Here is a 20915-nt window from a genome sequence, read left to right as displayed (position 1 = left end):
CGACGCTCTAACCGCTGAGCCAAACTGGCCAGGGCAATAAGCCTAACTTTTGAAAAATTATTCGATCCCTTGAACATATCTAAAATCCTCTTCCAAACGTCTACTGAAGTCTTCAGCTGTGTCCTCCACTACCCCTTGCATTTTAAACACCCGTATCTTAAGATATTTAAACATACCATTCGATTTACTTTTCAGTTGTGTTCAAGTATTGCAATGCAAAGAAAACTTCCTTGTACATGTTTTTATAGTTTTTGGAATAATAGTTCTCTAAGTTAAATATCTGACATTTGCCCAGCTGGTGTGGCTCAGTGGACTGAGTGTCGTCCCATGGACTGAGAGGTCCTGATTTGATTCACGGTCAGGGCACATGCCCAAGTTGCAGGCTTGATCCCTAGTAGGGGGTGTGCAGGAGGCAGCAGATCAATGTTTCTCTCTCACATCGATGCTTTTATCTCTCTCTCCCTTCCTCTCTCTCTAAAAAAAATAAAAACATATTTTTTAAAAAATACCTGACATTTAACAGCACATATGGCACTACCAAGAGACAACCTATGATCATAAGATTCCATCTGTACATTTGTATGTGGCACAGATTAAGGCTAAACCACAGGCATATACAACAGCAATAGAAAAGTGAGCCCCAACAACATGGTTTTCCATATTTTTAAAATGTAAAATGCAATGCCCCTCATCTCTGTTGCAGGTTGAACCAGCCAACTGGTATAGATGAACTGGTGGGATATGGTCTTCACACTCCAAAAATCAACAGAGACATAAGTTTATTGAAAAGGGCCCAATCATCCAGCACAAGCAGAGCTGAGCATGTGGCACCCGGAACAATCTGGATTAGAGGGCGGGTCCAGCACAGGAATGGATCTGACACCCACAGCAACAGTTCCCAGGTGCCTTGTGCATGGCTGAAGAGTGGCCCCACATGCCCTTACCTTCCAAGTAGCCGCACGCCTGGGTCAGAGCCCGGCACTGTGCCAGCAGGGATGCATGGGACACTGTGACCCCCACTGTGCTGCCTTCTTTGCTGGTTTTATACTGAAATATTTCAAGAAAAAAAAATCCATTATGTGATGTTTCTGGAGGCTACAGAGGAGAGAATGGAAGCTGATAGATTTTAGAGAGAAGAAGCTATTAGCTGTCTCTCCTTCACTAACCAGCCCATCACACTGGAGAGCACTTCACAACCTGATCCTTGAAGTGACACCCTCAGATGAAGTCAGGACTTATCCTGGGCAGGTGCTGAGGACAACAGTGCTTGTGGGCTCCCTCCTAACTGTCCTCACCCCCAGGGTAACCAGTGAGGAGAGTCTAGGTAAGAGTGAAACTGAAAGGATCTGAGAAAGTTTACATATGAGACTTCACTGGGCTGAAGATAAAACATAAGTTTTAGCCTGCAAACTAAAAAAAAAATCAGTAGCTCATACTCATGTGAAAATAAAACCTAACCCGTGGGGCCTGCTTTAGCATGCTCTCTGTTAGAAGTCATCACCTCAATGTAGGCGGTCCCGGCTCTTTCATCCTGGGCCAGCGGGTGCCAGTCCTTGGGGGGCTTAGTCAGATGCTTCCCATCGATTACCAGCCAGGTGAGAGGGGGCCAACCTGTGGGGGTGTAGCCAGGAGACATGGCACAGGGGAGTGTCAGAAGGTCTCTGCTCCCCACAATCAGAATTTAGCTATTGAACATGCAGTTCTAGCTTCTGAGAGAGCCTGAGGAACAGACATCTCAGTCTCCTTTAATTCTTATTGAATTCATATTAAACAGCAGAGGTCTAGATCCTGAACCAGGTGAGAAGTGAGATTCACCAAGGCTTCAATCAAGGACTTTACTTTTGCTGAAGGCTCTTCAGCCTCTGTATGTTTAACTACTAGAAAAACACTAGAGGACACAGTTTAACACAGAACACTGACTCCCCTTTCCCTTAGGAGCCCACCTTTGAAAGTTGCCACCTCTCCGGTCTGTGCCTTAGGTAGGCCTTTCTGACAAGCATCCGTGGTCAGGGCCAGGGCAACACCACAGCTGCCCAGCAGAAATCCAATCTGCTGGCTGCCAGCATCCTGCACAAAACAGAGGTGGGAGTGAGGCGTTCCGGGGAGCCAAGGCATAGGACCTTTACTATGCATAGAAAGGAGAATGCTTTTTTCCACCGTTTGTAAAACATTGCTAGAACACCAGCAATTTTCAATTGGTGTGCTGCCAGGTTTTTTTTTAAAACATGCAATACCTGACTATTTAGTCAAGGGCATTAACCTCTTTTCCCTTAGATTGTCAAATAAAAATATGATACCTGCCCTGGCTGGTTTGGCTCAGCAGTTACAGTGTCGGCCCGTGGACTGGAGAGTCCTGGGTTTGGTTCCCTCTGAGGGCACGTACCCTGGTTGCAGTTTGTCCCTGGCCCTGGTTGGGGTTGTGTGGGTGGCGACTGGTAGATGTGTCTCTCTCACATCAATGTTTCTCTCCTCCCGCCCCCCCCCCGCCCCCCCATCTGAGGGTGGATGCAAACAGTGTCCTCGGGTGAGGAGGAGAAAAAAAAAAAAAATGACACCAGCCAACACAACAACAGCTATCCAGTGTGAATGAATCAAAATTATACCTATTTTTTTTCAGATCAGTAATTAGCTTATGTGTGCCATGGATGAAAAAGGTTGAAAATCGCTATCTACTGTATTTTCACAAAAATAAAATATAATTGTTTTTAAATTTAAAAGATATGCTTTTTGCAATGATGTATAAAGTTCAGATAATGGGCTAATTTCTCAAAGTTTATCTTGCAAATGACATTTAGTGGCATTTTAATAAACTCCAAAAATAACAGCATTGAAATTTCCACTTGATTAGTGCTTAAAATTTAAGGTTAACCTGGAGAGGCCTGACCTTAGCAATGCTAATTATCTCCACATAGAAATGCACATTTCCTTTCAGGCAAGTCTTCTTTTATATATGTTCCTCAATGAAATGTTATCATTTTCTTCTTGTAAGTTTGATAAATCTCTATTTTTCTCCCCTAAGAATCCCTGTATTCAAGTATCTGTCATTATCTATGGAAATGTACTAGTTTTATTTGCAAACTTTATTTTTGAGATTCTTGAATATTTGTTGTTCCCGGCAGTCTTCGGGAACTGACATGCCTGAATACTGGGATACAATAGAAAACTCTGATTTTCTATAATACATGCCTAGTCTGCTCCTAAAATGGTAATTTTTTCAATAGTCAGATTACTGACATTTATATGTAAAATATAACAGCTGTCTAGACCATCAGAACCCCCATAGTAATCGTAACAAAAACTGTTATATAAGTAAACAGAAATGCAAGAACATTTCCATCCCATATATTCAAAATTAGCACTGAGAAGTGAGCTGTAATGATTTACCCCCAAGCAGTGAAATTTATTATCAATAAACACAAGTTTTGAGAATAAGTTTAACAAAATCTTATCAAATCCCAAATTCTATTTATCAAAGGGAAAAAAATGCTCATCGTTTCAAACAGATGATATAATAGCTCCATCTACCACTGGTCTAACTGCCCCTTCAACAAGATACATTAAAAAAAAAAGAATATTTGTAAACAAAATTGCACCCACTGACCGCTCCCTAGAATGAAGGAGATTTAGGACACCCCAGAACTGATGTGTCAACTTCAGAATAAAACCTCATGGAACCTAAACCCATGGCCCGGGCCAAGTTTGCTACCTTTCTTGTTAACGGCACTTCTATGGGGACAGGAACCAGCTCTGCCAGGAGACACCCATAAAATGCAACCATGAACATCACAGGGTCACTGTTTGGAAACACCAGTGCCACCTATAGCAACGTAAAAAACAACCACGGAATCAACTGGAGAATGACTTGTCATTTCAACTTTTAGAGTATCTGCTGATTAGATGGAATTGAGACATTTTAGATTATTTTATTATCTGGGAGTTAATTCTTAGTCCTTAAATTTCCTCAACCATGTAACTTTTAATGATAGCTTTTAGGTTGAAGTCTTTACCCTACATACAACAAAATAACTTTAAATTTCTGGATTTAAAGACTGTCCAGCATCGCTCTGGTGTGAGATCTAGGTACAGCTCCCATCCACTCTAACCACCTGGGCAGCAGCAATTCAGGAATGGACCGTCACCCACCAACAATTAGCCCAGGTGAAAAACACCTGTATCAACATAAAAAGGGAATAAGAAATCAAATTGTATCTAAAATATCTCCCAAAAGAAAAAATCCTAACACCAAAGTTTTAGTTGAACAAATCTCCACTCAAGACTTAATGGAGTGTTGAGACCCCTATAGCTGCTCCCTCCCTCTGAGTCCCTGTTCCCACCTGGTTACCTGCTATTGTTTAAATTATATGTTCTACTTCTATCTATCTTAAATTTTTGTTGTTATCAAATTGTTTTAAACACAGAATTTGAAATGACCCAAAAAGTACTAATGAAAAACAATATCCCCCATGCTCTACCCTTTCCCATTCCCCAAGGCAACCACTTTTAAAATATTTAACATTTCCAGATGGCCTGCCAATGTCGCTCAGTGGACTGAGCATCATTCCATGGATTGAGAAGTCCCAGTTCGATCCCCAGTCAGGGCACATGCCCAGGTTGAGGGCTTGATCCCCAGTAGGGGGCATGCAGGAGGTAGCCAATTGATGTTTCTCACATTGATGTTTCTCTCTCTCCCTCTCTCTCTCTAAAAAGTCAATAAAAAACATTTAAAAAAATAAAATAAAATATTTTACATTTCCTTTTGCTATTTACTCTATTTTCAAATATTTTGCTTACACTGCTGTTTTATCTTTTGAAAATATTTGGGTACTAATTTTATTTACTGGTATTAAAGATGAATATTTAGCCCTCCTCTTCCCACCCTTTCTCTTCTCCCATCATTCCAATTTCCATTTCTTATAATAATATGGTTACATGAAAAGCTGTTTATGGAATAAGATTTTTGTAAGCACCAAGCAGTACTTGAAACCATAGTGAGGAGTCAGAATATTATTTGAGTAGAATTTTAACATAGGACTCTGAACACAAAACAATGGATAACTAATAACTGTCCACTTCATAAGGCAAAATTTAAGCTATATTTATTCTGTAAATTTAATCAAGCTTGTAAAAAGCTAGTTCTTATAAAAGCTCTCCTTATAAAGTTGATGTTAATAGGGGCTATTCTAGAACTGAGACTTATAGCCTTGTGACTAGATGTTTGGTATAGAAAATATGTTTTTAGAGAATCTGCTATAAAAGAGTTGTGTTTGTTCACTTTTACAAAGTGTATTATCACAGAGGATGAATCTGCCACTCATCTCCGATAATGAGCTCACTGTGATCTTATCAATCCTTTTATAATTAATTACATGGATTCTCTAGCAAGTCAAGAAAGTATCTACCCTTGTCCTTGAAAGAATTTTCTTAAAAAAATAAATAATTAGTGATTCTTAGATTCATTTTAAATCACAACATAAATCAGGGATTCTTTCAGACTCACTCTAAAGCACAACACATTATAAAGTATCATTCTTGTACCGTTCACAGCCAGGTACACATCTTTCTTTCTGATGGTGACAGATACCAGCATTCCTACTGGCTCTGCTCTCTATGTATGCACCCACTAGTGTGCTCTAGAATACCCCACCACATGTGTAAATATCTATATAGTATTTTCCAAATAACCAACCAGTCAGGTGAACTCAGAAGTTTTACCAGCTGTAGACCAGCCCCACCTTCACCCTGCGCCATCTCTCCTACTCCTGGTTCAGCTTCTCCTGGTGGACTGCCCTGTGGCTCTCCTGTTTGGGCCCCACTCACTGAAGCACTTCCTGTAGGACTTCCAAGAAAGAGTGCTTGAGAGTTCAATTTTTTTTGAGTTCTGAGTGTCTGAAAAAGGTTACCCCATCCTCACATTTGTTGAATATCTAGGAATAGAACTATAGGTTAAAATCAGATTCCCTCTGAATTTCTGAAGTGCCATGCTGGTCTCCTCCAGTTTGACTACTGACCCCATGCATACCCTAATTTCACTGTAGGCTCTACACCCCGGTCTTGCACAGTAATGTGGTTATGTGTTCATGTGCATTTGTGGGGCTATTATGTTTACTCCAGGTCCTTTCATTTTGAAGCATACACTCGCCAGCTCCAGAACATCATCTTAAAATATTATTATCACTAAAAATTTTCTACTTTCTCTTTTTGGAACTGCTGTTAGATGTTGGGTTTTCTTGACCAATCCTAATTTTTGCAACTATTTTTCCTTCCTACCATCCATCTCTTGATCTTTCCTACTAGCATAGTTTTCTTGATCATAGACTCTAGGAATATTAATACAAATTTTCTGAAAGTTTGTTTTCTGTATCTAGTTTTCCTCTAAGTTAATTTCCTTGTCCTCCTGCCCCCTTCCCCTTTCCTTTATCTTTCATTTCTTTGCTCTTCAGCTCTCTTCTTTCACATTAAGGTTTCCCTCCTTAAATGTCCTTGGCTTCTGTTTTTATAAATAAAAAATGAGGCACTCACAGAGTTGCCTGAAACTCTATGTCAGCTTGTTAACTTATAGTTTCATTGTTGGGTGATTTGAGCCTAGGCAACTTTTTACTAGGGGATTTCACTGGTAAGTATGTTGATTTTCACCATGTTCTCCTGTTTTCCATTCTGGACCTTCTGGTATACTTGGGTTCCTCAAGTCTGGTTCAGTTAGCCAAGCGCAATGCTATCCAATTGAACTTTCTACAATGATAAAAATGCCCTATTTCCAAGCTATCAAATATGATAGCCATTAGCCACATATGCCTACTAAGACCTTAAAATGTGGCCAATGTGACTACTGCCAACTATTTGGGGTAGTGTAGAACAAGGAACTAAGCCTCTAGCCTCTTTTGCATGCTACTGGGGCTGGTAGGTAAGAAGAGGTGGCCTGGCCACATAAAATAGGGAAGGAGGTGAATATAAAGCACACAGAATTTCAAAGTAAGGTCGTTTCTTCATATACCTTAAGCTTTGGCTATTTAACATTTGTTAATATCTGATATTAATATTTTTATTAAAATCAACATAGAGTCAAAGAGAAAGAAGTTGAAGAATAAGTGGACAGGCAATGAAAATAAAAAGAACAATCATTTTATCTACATCATCACAAACTTTACCCATATTTAATATGTTTTCATGCTGACTTTCAATCTCTTGTACTAATGCTATAAGTCTAACCAGCTGATTTCAATGCAACAAATTTTTAGAGTCTCTGTTTTTGCTCTCTCCAAAAAAGTTACATTTGAGTTACTTACTCTGTCTCCAGGTTTAAGTAGTGGTTCATTCTTACAAGTCAGTTTATTAAGAAGAGTATAAGCTAGTTTTAAACTCCGACTCCAAAGTTTGCCTAAAATGAAATAAAAATACTAAGCAGTGTAAAATTTAAAAAACTAATAATTAACATTTTAATGTAACAATCATAATATCCCACAATGTAACATTACTCAATTACTGAAAATTCAGGTAGTTTCCAAGAGATAACTATTTTGCACAATGCTGTAATGAACATCATGGTTTTCTCTTAAAACAACTTGTTGCCCAGCTGGTGTGGCTCAGTGGATTGGGCATCGTCTCATAGACTTAGAGATTTCGGTTCAATTCCCAGTCAGGGCACATGCCCAGTTGCAGGCTTGATCCCAAGTATGGGTGTGCAGGAGGCAGCCAATCGATGTTTCCCTCTCTCACATCATTCCTAACTCTCCCTTCCTCTCTCTCCAAAAAAAAAAAAATCAATAAAATATATTTAAAAAAAAAAAAAACTTATAGATTTGCTTCTTAACACAAAAACAATACTGAATTTTATTATAGAAAATTTAGAATATAGAGAAGCCAGCAAAAAAAAGGTCAGCATTCTTTATTATATATATGCGCACGCACACACACATACGGGATTTTCAAGAAATGAGATCATATCCCACCCTGCTTTTTTCAATAAACATTGAATTGTGAATGCATTTTCATGTCATTAACTTTGTCTCAATTATATTCCTTATAATTCATGTACCTTTACAACAATTTATGAGGTAGGTCATTTATCTTCATCTCCATTTCTCACTCAAAACAAGTCAGGGAGATGTTAAGTAACTGCCAGAACCACCAGCTGCTGGAGTAAGTACATCTGGACCCTCAAGATCCAGCCCTCAACCCTATGAGGTCCTGCCCAACACATTTCCCCTCCTGGCACACAGTCTCTATATTCAGCAGCCAGGTCTAGTGAATGCTCAGTAAAGAAGAGTTTCTTTGAGGAAGACAAGAGATGAGATTAAGAAAAAGTAAAGGAGACTAAAAGTTTTTGAAGATGTAGACAGAGGCAGGGGTGATAATGCTGTAGGAAGATAGAAAAATCTGAGGCCATTCCTAACACCTGAGGCAGCCATAACATTCAGCCTATGCAGTGTAGCTAAAAAGCAATACCAAAAATCAGAAATGAAAGAGAAGTAACAAATGACACCAAAGAAATACGAAAGATTATAAGAAAATATTGTGAACAACTATATGCCAACAAAGTGGACAATCTGGAAGAAATGGATAAACTACTAGAAACATACAACCTTCCAAAACAAAATCAGGAAGAATCAAAGAATCTGAATAGACAGATTACAACCAGTGAAATTGAAATAGTAATTTATAAAACTCCTAACAAGCCCTGGCCGGTTTGGCTCAGTGGTTAGAGTGTCGGCCTGCGGTCTGGAGAAATCTGGGTTCAGTTCCCGCTAAGGGCGCGTACCTCGGTTGCAGTTTATTCCTGGCCCTGGTTGGTTGTGCAGGTGGCAGCCACTTGATGTGTCCCTTTCACGTCGATGTTTCTCTCTCTCTCTCTCTTCCTCTCTCTCCCTCCCACTGTCTGAACAAAAAATGGAAAAATGTCCTTGGGTGAGGATAAAAATAAACAAACAAATAAAAAAACTCCTAAAAAACAAAAGACCTGGACTAGATGGCTTTACAGTTTAATTTTTACCAAACATTCAAAGAAGAACTGACACCTATCCTTCTCAAACTATTCCAAAAAATATAAGAAGAAGGAAGACTAAAAATTTACTTTAAAAGACCAACATTATCCTAATTCCAAAACCAGATAAAACACTACAAAGAAAGAAAATTATAGGCTAATATCCCTGATGAAGACAGATGCTAAAATCCTCAACAAAATTAGCAAACTGAATCCAGCAACACATTAAAAAGATCATGCACCGTAATCAAGTGGGATTTATTCCAGGGATGCAAGGTTGGTACAATATCTGCAAAACAATAAAGAATACACCCCATAAACAAATTAAAGGATAAAAACACATGATCATATCAACAGCTGCAGGAAAAAAAAGCATTTGATAAAATCTAGCACCAATTTATGATAAAATCTCTTAACAAAGTGGAAATAGAGGGAACCTACCTCAACATAATAAAGGCCATATATGACAAACCCAAAGCCAACATCATACTCAGTGGGCAAAAACTACAAGCATTCCCCTTGAGATCAGCAATAAGACAGGGATGTTCACTTTTACCACTCTTATACAACATGGTACTAGAAGTACTAGCCATAGCAATCAGACACAAAGAAGAAATAACAGGCATCCAAACTGAAAAGGAAGAAGTAAAACTGTCATTACCTGCAAATGACATGATATTGTATATTGTGAACTCTAAATATTTCAACAAAAAATCACTAGAACTGATAAATTCAGTAAAGTAGCAGGATACAAAATAAATATTCAGAAATCAGTTGCATTTTTATACACCAATAATGAACTATCTTCTAGAAAGGGAATATAAAAAACAGCAATCCCATTCACAATTGCTTCAAAAAGAATAAAATACCTAGGAATAAATTTAACCAATGATATAAAAGACCTATACTCAGAAAATTATAAGACACTGAAGAAAGAAAGTGAGGAAGATACAAGTAAGTGGAAGCATATAACTTGTTCATGGATAGAAAGAATTAATATCATTAAAATGTCCATACTATCCAAAGCAATCTAGAGATTCAACACAATTCCCATCAAGATACCAATGGAGTATTTCACAGAACTAGAACAAATGTTTCAAAATTTTATATGGAAACACAAAAGACCCTGAATAGCAACAACAATTTTGAGAAAGAAGAACAAAAAGAAGAACAAAGTTGGAGAAATCATGCTACTTAATATCAAACTATACTACAAGGCCATAGTAATCAGAACATCATGGTCCTGGCATAAAAATAGACATATAGATCAATGAAACAGAATAGAGCCCAGAAATAAATCTACACCTTTATAGTCGATTAATATTTGAAAAAGGAGGCAAAAACAGACAATGGACTAAAGACAGTCTATTCAATAAATGGTGCTGGAAAATTGGACAGATATCACCTTCTTATACCACACATAAGAATAAACTCAAAATGGATTAGAGACTTAAATGTTAGACTCGAAACCATAAAAATCCTAGAAGAAACATAGGCAGTAAAATCTTGGACATTTCTCGTATATCTGCTATATCTCTTGGGCAAGAGAAACAAAAGAAAACATAAACAAATGGAACTATATCAAACTAAAAAGGTTTTGCATAGCAATGGAAACCATCAACAAAATGAAAAGACAACTCACCAAATGGAAGAATATATTCATCAATGCTATATCGGATAAGGAAGGGGTTAATATCCAAAATTTATAAAGAACTTATCAAACTCAACGCCAGCCTGGCTGATGTGGCTCACTGGTTGAGCATCAACCCACGCACCAAGAGGTCATTGGTTCAATTCCTGGTCAGGGCACATGCCCAGATTGTGGGTCAAATCCCCAGTGGGGGTCATGCAGGATGTGGTCAATTGATTCTCTCTCTCATCGATGTTTCTATCTCTGTTTCCCTCTCCTTTCTTCTCTCTCTAAAATCAATAAAGGAAAAATATTTTTTTAAAAAAACACTCAACACCAAAAAACAATCCGATTAAAAAATGGGCAAAACACCTAAATAGACACTTCTCCAAAGAGGACATACAGATAACCAACAGACATATGAATAGATGTTCAACATCACTAATCATCAGAGAAATGCAAATTAAAATCACAATGAAATATTACCTCACACCTGTCAGAATGGCTATCATCAATAACTCAACGAAAACAAGTGTTGTCAAACATGTGGAAAAAAGGGAACCATTATGCACTTTTGGTGGGAATGCAGATTGGTGCAGCCACTGTGGAAAGCAGTTTGAAGTTACCTCAAAAAATTAAAAATGGAACTGCCTTATGACCCAGTGAATTCTACTTCTTGGAATTTAGCCAAAGAAACCTGAAACATTAATTCGAAAGAATATATGTACCTATGTTCACTGCAGTATTATTTACAATAGCGACGATTTGGAAGCAGACCTAGTGTCCATAAGTAGATGAGTGGATAAAAAAGCTGTGGTACATTGACACAATGGAATACTACTCTGCCATAAAAAGGAAGAAAATTTAACCCTTTGCAACAGCATGATGGACCTGGAGAACAGTATGCTAAGTGAAATAAGCCAGTCAGAGAAAGACAAGTACAACATGATTTCACTCGTATGTAGAATTTAATGAACAAACTGAACTACCAAGCAAAATAGAGACAGATTCATAAACAGAGAATAGGCAGACAGTTCTGGTGTGTGGGGGGAGGCTGCTGGGGGTGAGGTGAGGTGGAGGGATTGAGCAAAAAATATATATAGAGAGAACTTATGGACATGGATAACAATGTGGTGATGGCGATAGGGGTGGGGGGCGAGGTGAAAGAGGACATAGAGGGGATAAATGGTGAGGAAAAAATATAAATAAATAAAAAAAATAAAAAGTAACACCAATGTCCTAATTCAGTCCCTCTCAAATTCCTGTGACACAACTCTATGCAATATGAACAGCTGTGCCCTCTGAATAAATGCTCAAATTTCATTGCAAATAATATTAAATTTCTTGCAAATAATATTAAACTCAGGTGCAACATTATGAAATAAGTGAATTGTGGGACCTGAGAAATAAATGAGAAAAAATATTCAACTCAAAAAACTTGTTGCTTTTGTCTATATAAATGGTCAATTCAAGATGTTAATAACTGCATTACATAAAGATTTTCAAAATGAATCCTGCTATAATATAATGTGTGGTAATCAGGTTAGTTTTATCCCAAGAATGCAAAGAGGTTTAATAGAAAATCAACATAATCTGCCACATTAACAGAACAAAGGTGAAGAAAAATAAACAATTTAACAATCATTCAGAATCTTAAATGATTTTTTAAATCCTTCTTAAGTTCAGAATGAAACTTAATGTGACTTTTAAAGGCCGTCTGTAAAAATCCTATAGGACATATCACGATTAATGGTTAGATACTGAAAGCTTCCCCTCTGAGAGCAAAAGTGAGTCAATAACATCTGCCTTTTTCTTGAAAGTCTTAGCCAGCGCCTTTGGGGGAGGGAAGGATTGAAGAAAGGAGGTAAAACATTTGGAAACAAATAAAACTGTCATCTTCTGCAGATGTCATGACTGTTTGGGTTGTGAATCTTTAATAAATGAAATCAACAAGGCTTCCAGATATAATAATATACAAACACCATTTGATTTCTATATACCAGTAACAAATAACAAATAAAACATTTAAATAATACTGTTTATAATAAGACTAAAATAAACATGACAAATACTAATAATCGTTACAAAAAACATATAAAGTCTCTCCACAGAAGATTATAAAATATTACTGGTTTAAGGTGGAAAGGATTTGAATGGAAGGATATATCCGGTGTGCTTGGAAGACTCAATAACGGAAAGGCTCTAGAGCAGCGGTTCTCAACCTGTGGGTCGTGACCCCTTTGGGGGTCAAACATCCTTTCACAGGGGTCGCCTAAGATATAACAGTAGCAAAATTACAGTTATGAAGTCGCAATGGAAATAATTTTATGGTCGGGGGTCACCACAACATGAGGAACTGTATTAAAGAGTCGCAGCATTAGGAAGGTTGAGAACCACTGCTCCAGAGGGAAAAATGCTTGGGGAGGTGAGCTGACCTTCTGCAGCTGTTTTTACAAAAGCTGGGTGTGTTTCGGGCCCGGGCACCTGCAGGAGAATGAGCATCTCCTAGCCCCATGCCCACAAAGCTGCCATAGGGGTACAGAGGAAGCAGCAGAGACTGGGGACCTCAGTAGCACAACCAATTTCCTCTCAGAAAACCTTCTGAATCCGGGGACTGTGCAGCAGGAGCCTAAAAACCCACATAGAAACCCCCTGGGAAGCAGTGTGAAGGCCTTCAGTAGCCACATGAGACAAAAGCCATGGCTGGGGATCCCCCCACCACCAGAGGAAAGGAACAAACGGAATACATCAGGTTAAGCTGGCCTTGACAGGATCGCAGTGACCAGCTGCTATGCTACCTGCCTAGAGGAGGGAAGGGGGAATTTCTCTCGCAGAAGGTGACATCTGGAGCCTCCATCATTTTTTATATACAATGTCCAACATTCAATCAGAAGAGTAGTAGGCATCCCAAAAGATAAGTTTCCTGGACCCAAACCAAGAGAAAGCACAGACAAGAGGAACAGGCCATGGTAGCTAACTCTGGGGCTGGTGACAGAGGTCTTCAGTTACTGTGGGGATATGTACATTCCAGGCAGTTGAGGAAAAGATGAGGGAAATGCAGGGAATGATAAAGCTATTGCATAGAATTAGAACAGGAATTAGAATAAAGAAGTAAACATTCTAAACTATATTTAAAATTAAGAACTTATCAGGAGTTTCATAGTAGACTAGAAATTTCAGAAGACAGGATTAGAGCATTTAAATAGAGGGAAATTTCCAAACTGAAATACATACCAGAGAGAATGCAAAGTATAAGAACATTAAAGGCATATGGGACTCAGAAAGGTGTAATATAAATGTGATTAGAGTCCTAGGAGAGGAGAGAGAAAATGGGAAATAACCAATATATAAAGGAATTATAGCTGTAATTTTTCCAAAATTGATGAAAGATACCATTCCACAGATTCAAGAAGCCCTGTGGACCCCAAGCAGGAAATTCAAAAGAACATCACAACTACATATATCATAATAAGACAGATGCAAGCCAAAGGGAAATTTTTTAAAGGCAGTCAGAGGGAAAAGTAGGCACATTAACAACAGTCCTGCATCTTACTTCTCTAAAGACAGTACGATGTCTTCAGAGTGCTGAATGAAAGCAGATAAGTGACCACTATAAAAAATGAAAATCAAGCCCTGGCCAGTTTGGCTCAGCGGTTAGAGCATCGGCCTGTGGACCAGAGAGTCCCAGGTTCAGTTCCCACTCAATTGCAGTTTGTCCCCGGCCCCGGTTGGGGTAGTATGAGTGGTGACCACTCAATGTGTGTCTCTCTCACATCGATGTTTCTTTCTCTCACTCTCTTCCTCCCTCTCTCCCTCCCAATCTGACTGAAGATAAATGCAAAAACATCCTTGGGTGAGGATTAAAAAAAAAAAAAGAAGATCAGGCCCTGCCCAGTGTGGCTCTGGAGACCGTATCACTGTGACAAAGTCTCTGCAGGCCCAGTAGGGTGACCCAAAGCAGACTGCTCATCAGGGGAGCCAGTGCTGAGCAGAACCACCAGGCCATGTACCACCACTCTGCTCAGTCATTGCCTGGGGCCACCCCAAGCACAGCTTAAATCAGACCTGAACGCTAAATCAACAGGTGGAAACCATCAGCAAACCATGCTCCTTGCAAGTGGGCAGTAAGTGCCTTTCTTAAAGTTAATTACAGTCGATCTCTCTAATGAACACAGATGTAAAGATCCTTAACAAAACAGCAGCAAATGAAATACAGACAGTAAAAAGATATCATAGCCAAGTCGAATTTATTCTAGGAATGCAACTACTATTAATATTTGAAAATTAATCAATGTAATTCATCAAGTTAATGAGGAAGGGGAGAAAAACCATATGATCACCTTGACGGAGCAGAAAAAGCACTTGATAAAATTCAATGTCAATCCACAATGAAAACTTTTAGCAAATGTTTAGGAATAGAAGAGAACTTCCTTTACGTGACAAAGAATTTCTACCATAAAACAAGCAAAAAAGAAAAAAAAAAGTCAGCAAACATACTTCATGACCTAAGATGGAGAAGGAGGCAAGAATGCCCACTATTCCACCTCATACTAGAGGTTCTAGCTCATGAAGAAGCAAGAAAAGGAAATTAAAGGGTAAGTGCTGGAAAGGCCAAGATGACCCTGTCATTGTTCACAGAGGGCTCATTTTGTACACTGGATATCCAAAAGATATATGGACAAACAATTAATAAATAAGAAAATAATCGGTTAGTTTAGCAAGATACAAAGTCACCATTTAAAAAAATCAATTGAACCCTGGCCGGTCTGGCTCAGCGGTTAGAGTGTCTGTCTGCAGACCAAAGAGTCTCAGGTTCGATTCCAGTCAAGGGTACATACCTCGGCGGTTATGGTTCAGTCCCCGGCCCTGGTCAGGGTCATGCGGAAGCAACCAATTGATGTGTCTCTCTCACATCAATTTTTCTCTCTTTCTCTTCCTCCTTACCTCCCTCCCACTCTTTCTGAAGATAAATGGAAAAAATCCTCAGGTGAAAATTTAAAATAAATAAATAAATTGCACTTCTATATACAGACAACAAATGAATAGGAAAAAATTTTAATCATTTCATTACAATAAGAATAAATAACGAAAGATGCTCAAGTCTTCTGTACTCAAAAGTAAAAAACATTATTGAGAAAATTAAAGGCCTTAAAAAAAGAAGGAAATGTTCTAGTCAAGAATCAATTCTCTTCAAATTGAACTACAGATTCAATGCAGTGCAATCATTATCCCGCAGGAATTTTTCTAGAAACTGACAAGCTGATTCTGAAGTTTACTTGGAATGCAAAGGGCCAAGAATAGTCAAGGAAATCTAAAGGAACAATCACAGAGCTAATGGACTTCTATGCCAGACACCAAGATTCACAAAACTACAGTGATTCAGGGGGTGCAGACAGACAGCACACTGACTAAACAGAACAGAGTCCAGAAATGGAGCTACAGGTGCATTTTCCACCTGATACACAACAAAGCAGTATCTTGGAGGAAGAACTGGCTTTCCAATAATCGACAATGGGTCAAAGATATTCACAAAGAAAGAAAATGGCTCCCATCTCACATCACACACAAATTAAATTGCAGAGGCATCTTAACACCTAAATGTAAAAAGTAAAACAAGATTTCAGAAGCAAAAGTAGGAAAATATCTTTGTGACCTTAGGTTTAGCAAAGACTTCTGACTTACTAGATATGACAAGAAAGCACTATAATAAAGAGAAAAATGGGTAAATTAGGCTACATTAGGTTAATACTTCTCATTTATCTAAGGCCACAATTAAAAGTATATAAAGACAATACAAAGAGTGGAAGAAGGCCCTGGCCACTGTTGCTCAATGGTTAGAGCATCAGCCCGCACACCGAAGGGTCATGGGATCAATTCCCAGTCAAGGGCATGTACCTCGGTTATAGGTTCGATCCCTGGGGTACATGCAGGAGGCAACCAATCGATGTGTCTCTCTCGCATCAATGTTTGTTTCTCTCTTTCTCTCTCCCTCCCTGCCCCTCTTCTTTCCTTCCACTAAAAATCAATGGAAAAAATATCCTCGGGTGAGGATTAACCAACAAAAGTAGAAGAAGATATATGCAAAACATGTATCTGAAAAGACATGTATCTAAAACATATAAAAAAGAAAAGATAAGCAATTGAATAGAAAAATTAGCCAAAGATTTGGATAGTTCACAAAAGAGACTATTCAAATAGCCAACAAACATATGAAAGCATCATAAGTATTCAGGGAAATGCAATTAGCACCATAAGTTGATACCACAACACACTTACAAGAAAGGCTAAAATGAAATAAACAGACAATGTCAAGTGTGGAGAGGATGTGGAGCTCCTGGAACTGCACACACTGCTGGTGGGAGTGAAGACTGCCACTACCAGTTGGAAAGCTACCTGGCAGAATGACCTAGAGCTAGACAATGCTACCTCTGTGTTTACACCAGGACGAGCTTCTACTTCCACATGTTTACCAACAGATCCACAGAAGAATGTTCATAAGAGCACTATACACAACAGTCCCAAAGTGGAAACAACCCAAATGTCCATCTACCACAGAGTGCATAAATAAGTTCTGGCACATTCACAGAATACAATAACATCCATGAATAAGAATAAACTACTACACTTCACACACATCATGGATGAGTCTCACAAACAAAGCTGAACAAAAGTGCAGACTCCTAACACCTTTCATGTTATCCCATCTACATAAAACTCAAAGGCAGGTAAAGCCAGAGTTGTTAGCAGTTAGCACAAGAGTGTGCTTTGTGTGTGGGAGGATGTGAGTGCTGGAGGGAACACCCAGGGCCTGGGAACCTGGAAATGCTTCTCAGTCGAGTGTATTTACTCTGTGATGATATACCAGGTTATGTGCTTACGATTTGTGTCACATAAAAATACAGTATGAAACCAAAAAGATGCTAAACACAAAAAACACATACTGTATGATTCCCTTTAAACAAAGTTAAAAGTTAGGTAAAACTAAACTCCATTGTTCATAAATGCATATATAGATGTGAACACTTAGAACCAAAGCAGTGGCCAGTCACCATCAGTCAGTGAGTGGTCTCCTCTGGTGGCAGGAAGAGGCAGTGGTCTGAGAGGGCCACCTGGAGTGAGGCAATGTTCTATTTATTAGACAGCTGTGTTAGTGTCTCAGAAATTTGTTCTATCATGTTCATCAAGCATATGTCTATGTTGTATGTGTTACACATGTAGTATTTTACAACTACCCAGAGCCCAATTGCCTTCTGTTGACACTTGCCATAGGTGAGGGTGTAGATGGCCTTCCCAGTTGTGTCCAAGGCAGTCAGACATGGGGCTTTGGGCTGCATTGTGCCCCACCGCTGCAAGGCGGCCAGCAGTGTCGGCGGCCAGGGAGTCCCCACAGACACAGGTTCCCCTTTCAGCACTATCATCTGGCTTCCCTCAGGCTTTGGCTGATTTGGATCTGGTTGCTGAACTATAAACAAAATTGAAATTTAAAATCAACATTTCACAGTATCATGCACACATTTTATTTTTAAACATCTATATTTTATAATTTTGTGTTTTTTAAAAATATGAATTATAAAAAGATTACAATAATTTGTTTAGATGTCCTTATCATTATAATAGTCACAGACCAACTGACCAAAGGACAGAGGGAGATTGAATCATGGATAATGACGGATGCTGGTAACCATAACCCCACACGAAAATCCCCAGGGTGGCTGTAGTGATTGCCGGGCTTTCATGGGAATGGCCAACCTTGATGACACCTGAGAAGCAGGCACTAGTTAGTCCCTGCTTATAAAGGATGAAAGTGGGTAGAATTACCACTTTGCTCTGGGCACTCAAAACAACCATGACCACATTGAAAGAAAAAATAAAGTCTATTATATTTTCAATGAATATGTAACCAAAATTTGCCCAAGTGTAAGAAAGTCTGCCCCTGCCCTGGACAGTGTGGCTCAGCGATTGGAGGGTCGACTCATGGACCAAAGAGTCACAGGTTTGATTCCAGTCAAGGGCATGTACCTCGTACCTCGGTTGTGGTTTGGTCCCCGGCCCTGGTTAAGATCGTGCAGGAGGCAACCAATGGATGCTTCTCTCACATCAATGTTTCTCTCCCCACCCCCTCCATCCCTCCCACTCTATCTGAAGACAAACGAAAAAATATCCTCAGGTGAGGATTTAAAAAGGGATTAAAAAAATAGAGAGACTGTCCTAACAAGCATTCATACAATTGAATTTAAAAGGCCTTATCTGATTATAAAGGGGAAACAATGCCCTAAAAGCAGTGTCTAATCCTCAAGTAGAGGGAAACACCCAGAGCTGGTCCTCCATGGGTGGTGACAATGCACAAAAGAGGTATGAGGAGCTGAGGGGCTGGCCATGTGCCCCTGTGGCTCTAATACATTCACATGCTTGTATCGTGTATTGGGCTTTATTTCTGTTCCTTATCTAGAAGTTTATACTTCTATTTTTTGGTAATTAAAAATGAATACATTTATATTCTTTCTCCTAAATATATATCTCACTCATAAATAAGAGGTTAAAATTCTGAAAACGAGCCAAAACTTTGCTGAAGATATAATACTTTAAAACCATGGGAAGAGGAGTATTTCAGATTTAAAGTTTAAATAAAAATTTAAATAATGTAAGTAAAATGAAACCTTAGAAATATTCTTATAAAGTACTAACCAGTAGACCAGAGGCATAAAGAAATGTTAAGTGTCTTAAGCAATGAATTTTCCATCTGCTCAAATAAAGCTAGCAGTCACATGTGATGCCTAATTCACCATTACATATGATAACTACAGAGGCTGGCAAAAGAGAGAGTATCACTTTATTGTGTTATAACGTCACAGGAATAACATAGGATGTACATCTGCCTGTGTCTCCAGATTTAATGGTCACCCTGTTCACACACATGAGCCCAAGTGTCAGGATGCTCACCTTCCAATAGCTCTTCAACGTCATCCACGAAGAACTCCTTCAGTGGAGGGCGCTTTGGCCTCTTCAGGGTGTTCAGTAGCTGCTGGATTTTGGAGGACACTCTGCTGTTTACAGGGACACCTGTCATGGGAAGAAGAGTGCCAAGGCTAGCATGTCACATCTTCTGGAGAACAGGACATAACAATGAAGTCCAGTGACCAACTGAATGAAAGAAAAGTGCTGGCCCCATCAGACAGCCATTTTAAAATTTATTAATTCATTAACAAATACTTACTGAATGTCTTTTAGAAACCAGAACTTGTTCTAAGCTAATGGTTTTCAAAATGGTCCAGGAACCCCTAGGGGTGCCTGAGACCCTTTTAGGAGTTTCATGAGGTCAAACTACAGTTGACCCTTGAACAACACGGGTTTGAACTGCACCAGTCCACTTATATGCAAATTTTTAAATAAATACCTGCACTATTTTCGACTTGTAGTTAGAAGTCTATGGATGCAAAGGGCTGACCATATGCATTGAGCTATGCCAATTTATATGGGGAACTTGAATATTGCAGATTTTGATATCTTTGGAAAGTTCTGGAACCAATCCCCTATAGGTACTGAGGGACAACTAAATTTTTAGGGAGTCAAGTTATACACTGATTTTTTACTGTGCTGGGGTCAGCATCAGTGTTGTTCATGGGCCAACTGTCCTTCCCTAGTCATATTACGATAGCATTTCCCTTTTCACTCTCCTCCTCTCACAAGAGCATGGTGGTATTTCCCAGAAGCCATACATCATGTCACAGCACAACACACTGAATGGGAACGAGATACAGAACCTGATGCTACTATTATGCCAGCCATGAGACTGACTGGCAATAACAAAAAACAAGCCCATTCTTCCCCCTAAATTTTCATTTTACAAGTGTTTTCATAAATATGAGCAATGTATGTTAAGCTGTAATGAGTTTATTATTTTTTTAAATTAATAAATATTTTTTAAATCTTTAGTTTTAATTTCTAATATGGTAAATATCAAGAGCTACAATCCACATAAACTAAAAGCTCTTTCGTGTCCTCAATAACTATTAAGAAATGCTGTTCAGGGAGATGTAACATCAACAAAAAGACATAAAAAACAGTCTTCCCTCAATCAGATCACCATCTGCTGGATGAAAACAAGCAAACACACGTATCCTACAAATAAACAAGAACACCTGATGAGGTGATGAGTGCCCGAAGAACCAACGTGAAAGACGGCCGAGAGCAGGAGTAAGCAGGGCCTGAGCCCCAGCACACCCTGCCCTCTGACTGCAAGTGTGGCAGCTGACACCACACAGTGTCTTTCTACAGCACGTTCCCCCCTCCAACACTGGAGCCAGACTA

At 39.0% G+C, this 20915-nt stretch overlaps 1 protein-coding gene across 3 annotated transcripts in view; it reads right to left on the bottom strand.

The window, feature by feature from the left end:
• The window catches only part of LOC118617119 (disco-interacting protein 2 homolog A), a 275837-nt gene that overhangs the window by 45800 nt on the left and 209122 nt on the right, over positions 1-20915 (bottom strand). For all 3 annotated transcript variants that reach the window (XM_036242743.1, XM_036242744.1, XM_036242745.1), the window contains 7 exons: positions 19548-19667; positions 17872-18069; positions 7284-7375; positions 3707-3817; positions 1944-2067; positions 1502-1611; positions 945-1047 (listed from right to left, as the gene is read on the bottom strand). In XM_036242743.1, coding sequence (XP_036098636.1) covers positions 945-1047; positions 1502-1611; positions 1944-2067; positions 3707-3817; positions 7284-7375; positions 17872-18069; positions 19548-19667 — 858 coding nt within the window. The remainder of the gene's footprint in view (positions 1-944; positions 1048-1501; positions 1612-1943; positions 2068-3706; positions 3818-7283; positions 7376-17871; positions 18070-19547; positions 19668-20915) is intronic.

Source organism: Molossus molossus, unplaced genomic scaffold, assembly GCF_014108415.1.
Source record: "Molossus molossus isolate mMolMol1 unplaced genomic scaffold, mMolMol1.p scaffold_m16_p_5, whole genome shotgun sequence".
In the NCBI taxonomy this organism is placed as follows: domain Eukaryota; kingdom Metazoa; phylum Chordata; class Mammalia; order Chiroptera; family Molossidae; genus Molossus; species Molossus molossus.
This window is presented reverse-complemented; position numbering and strand designations above follow the sequence as displayed.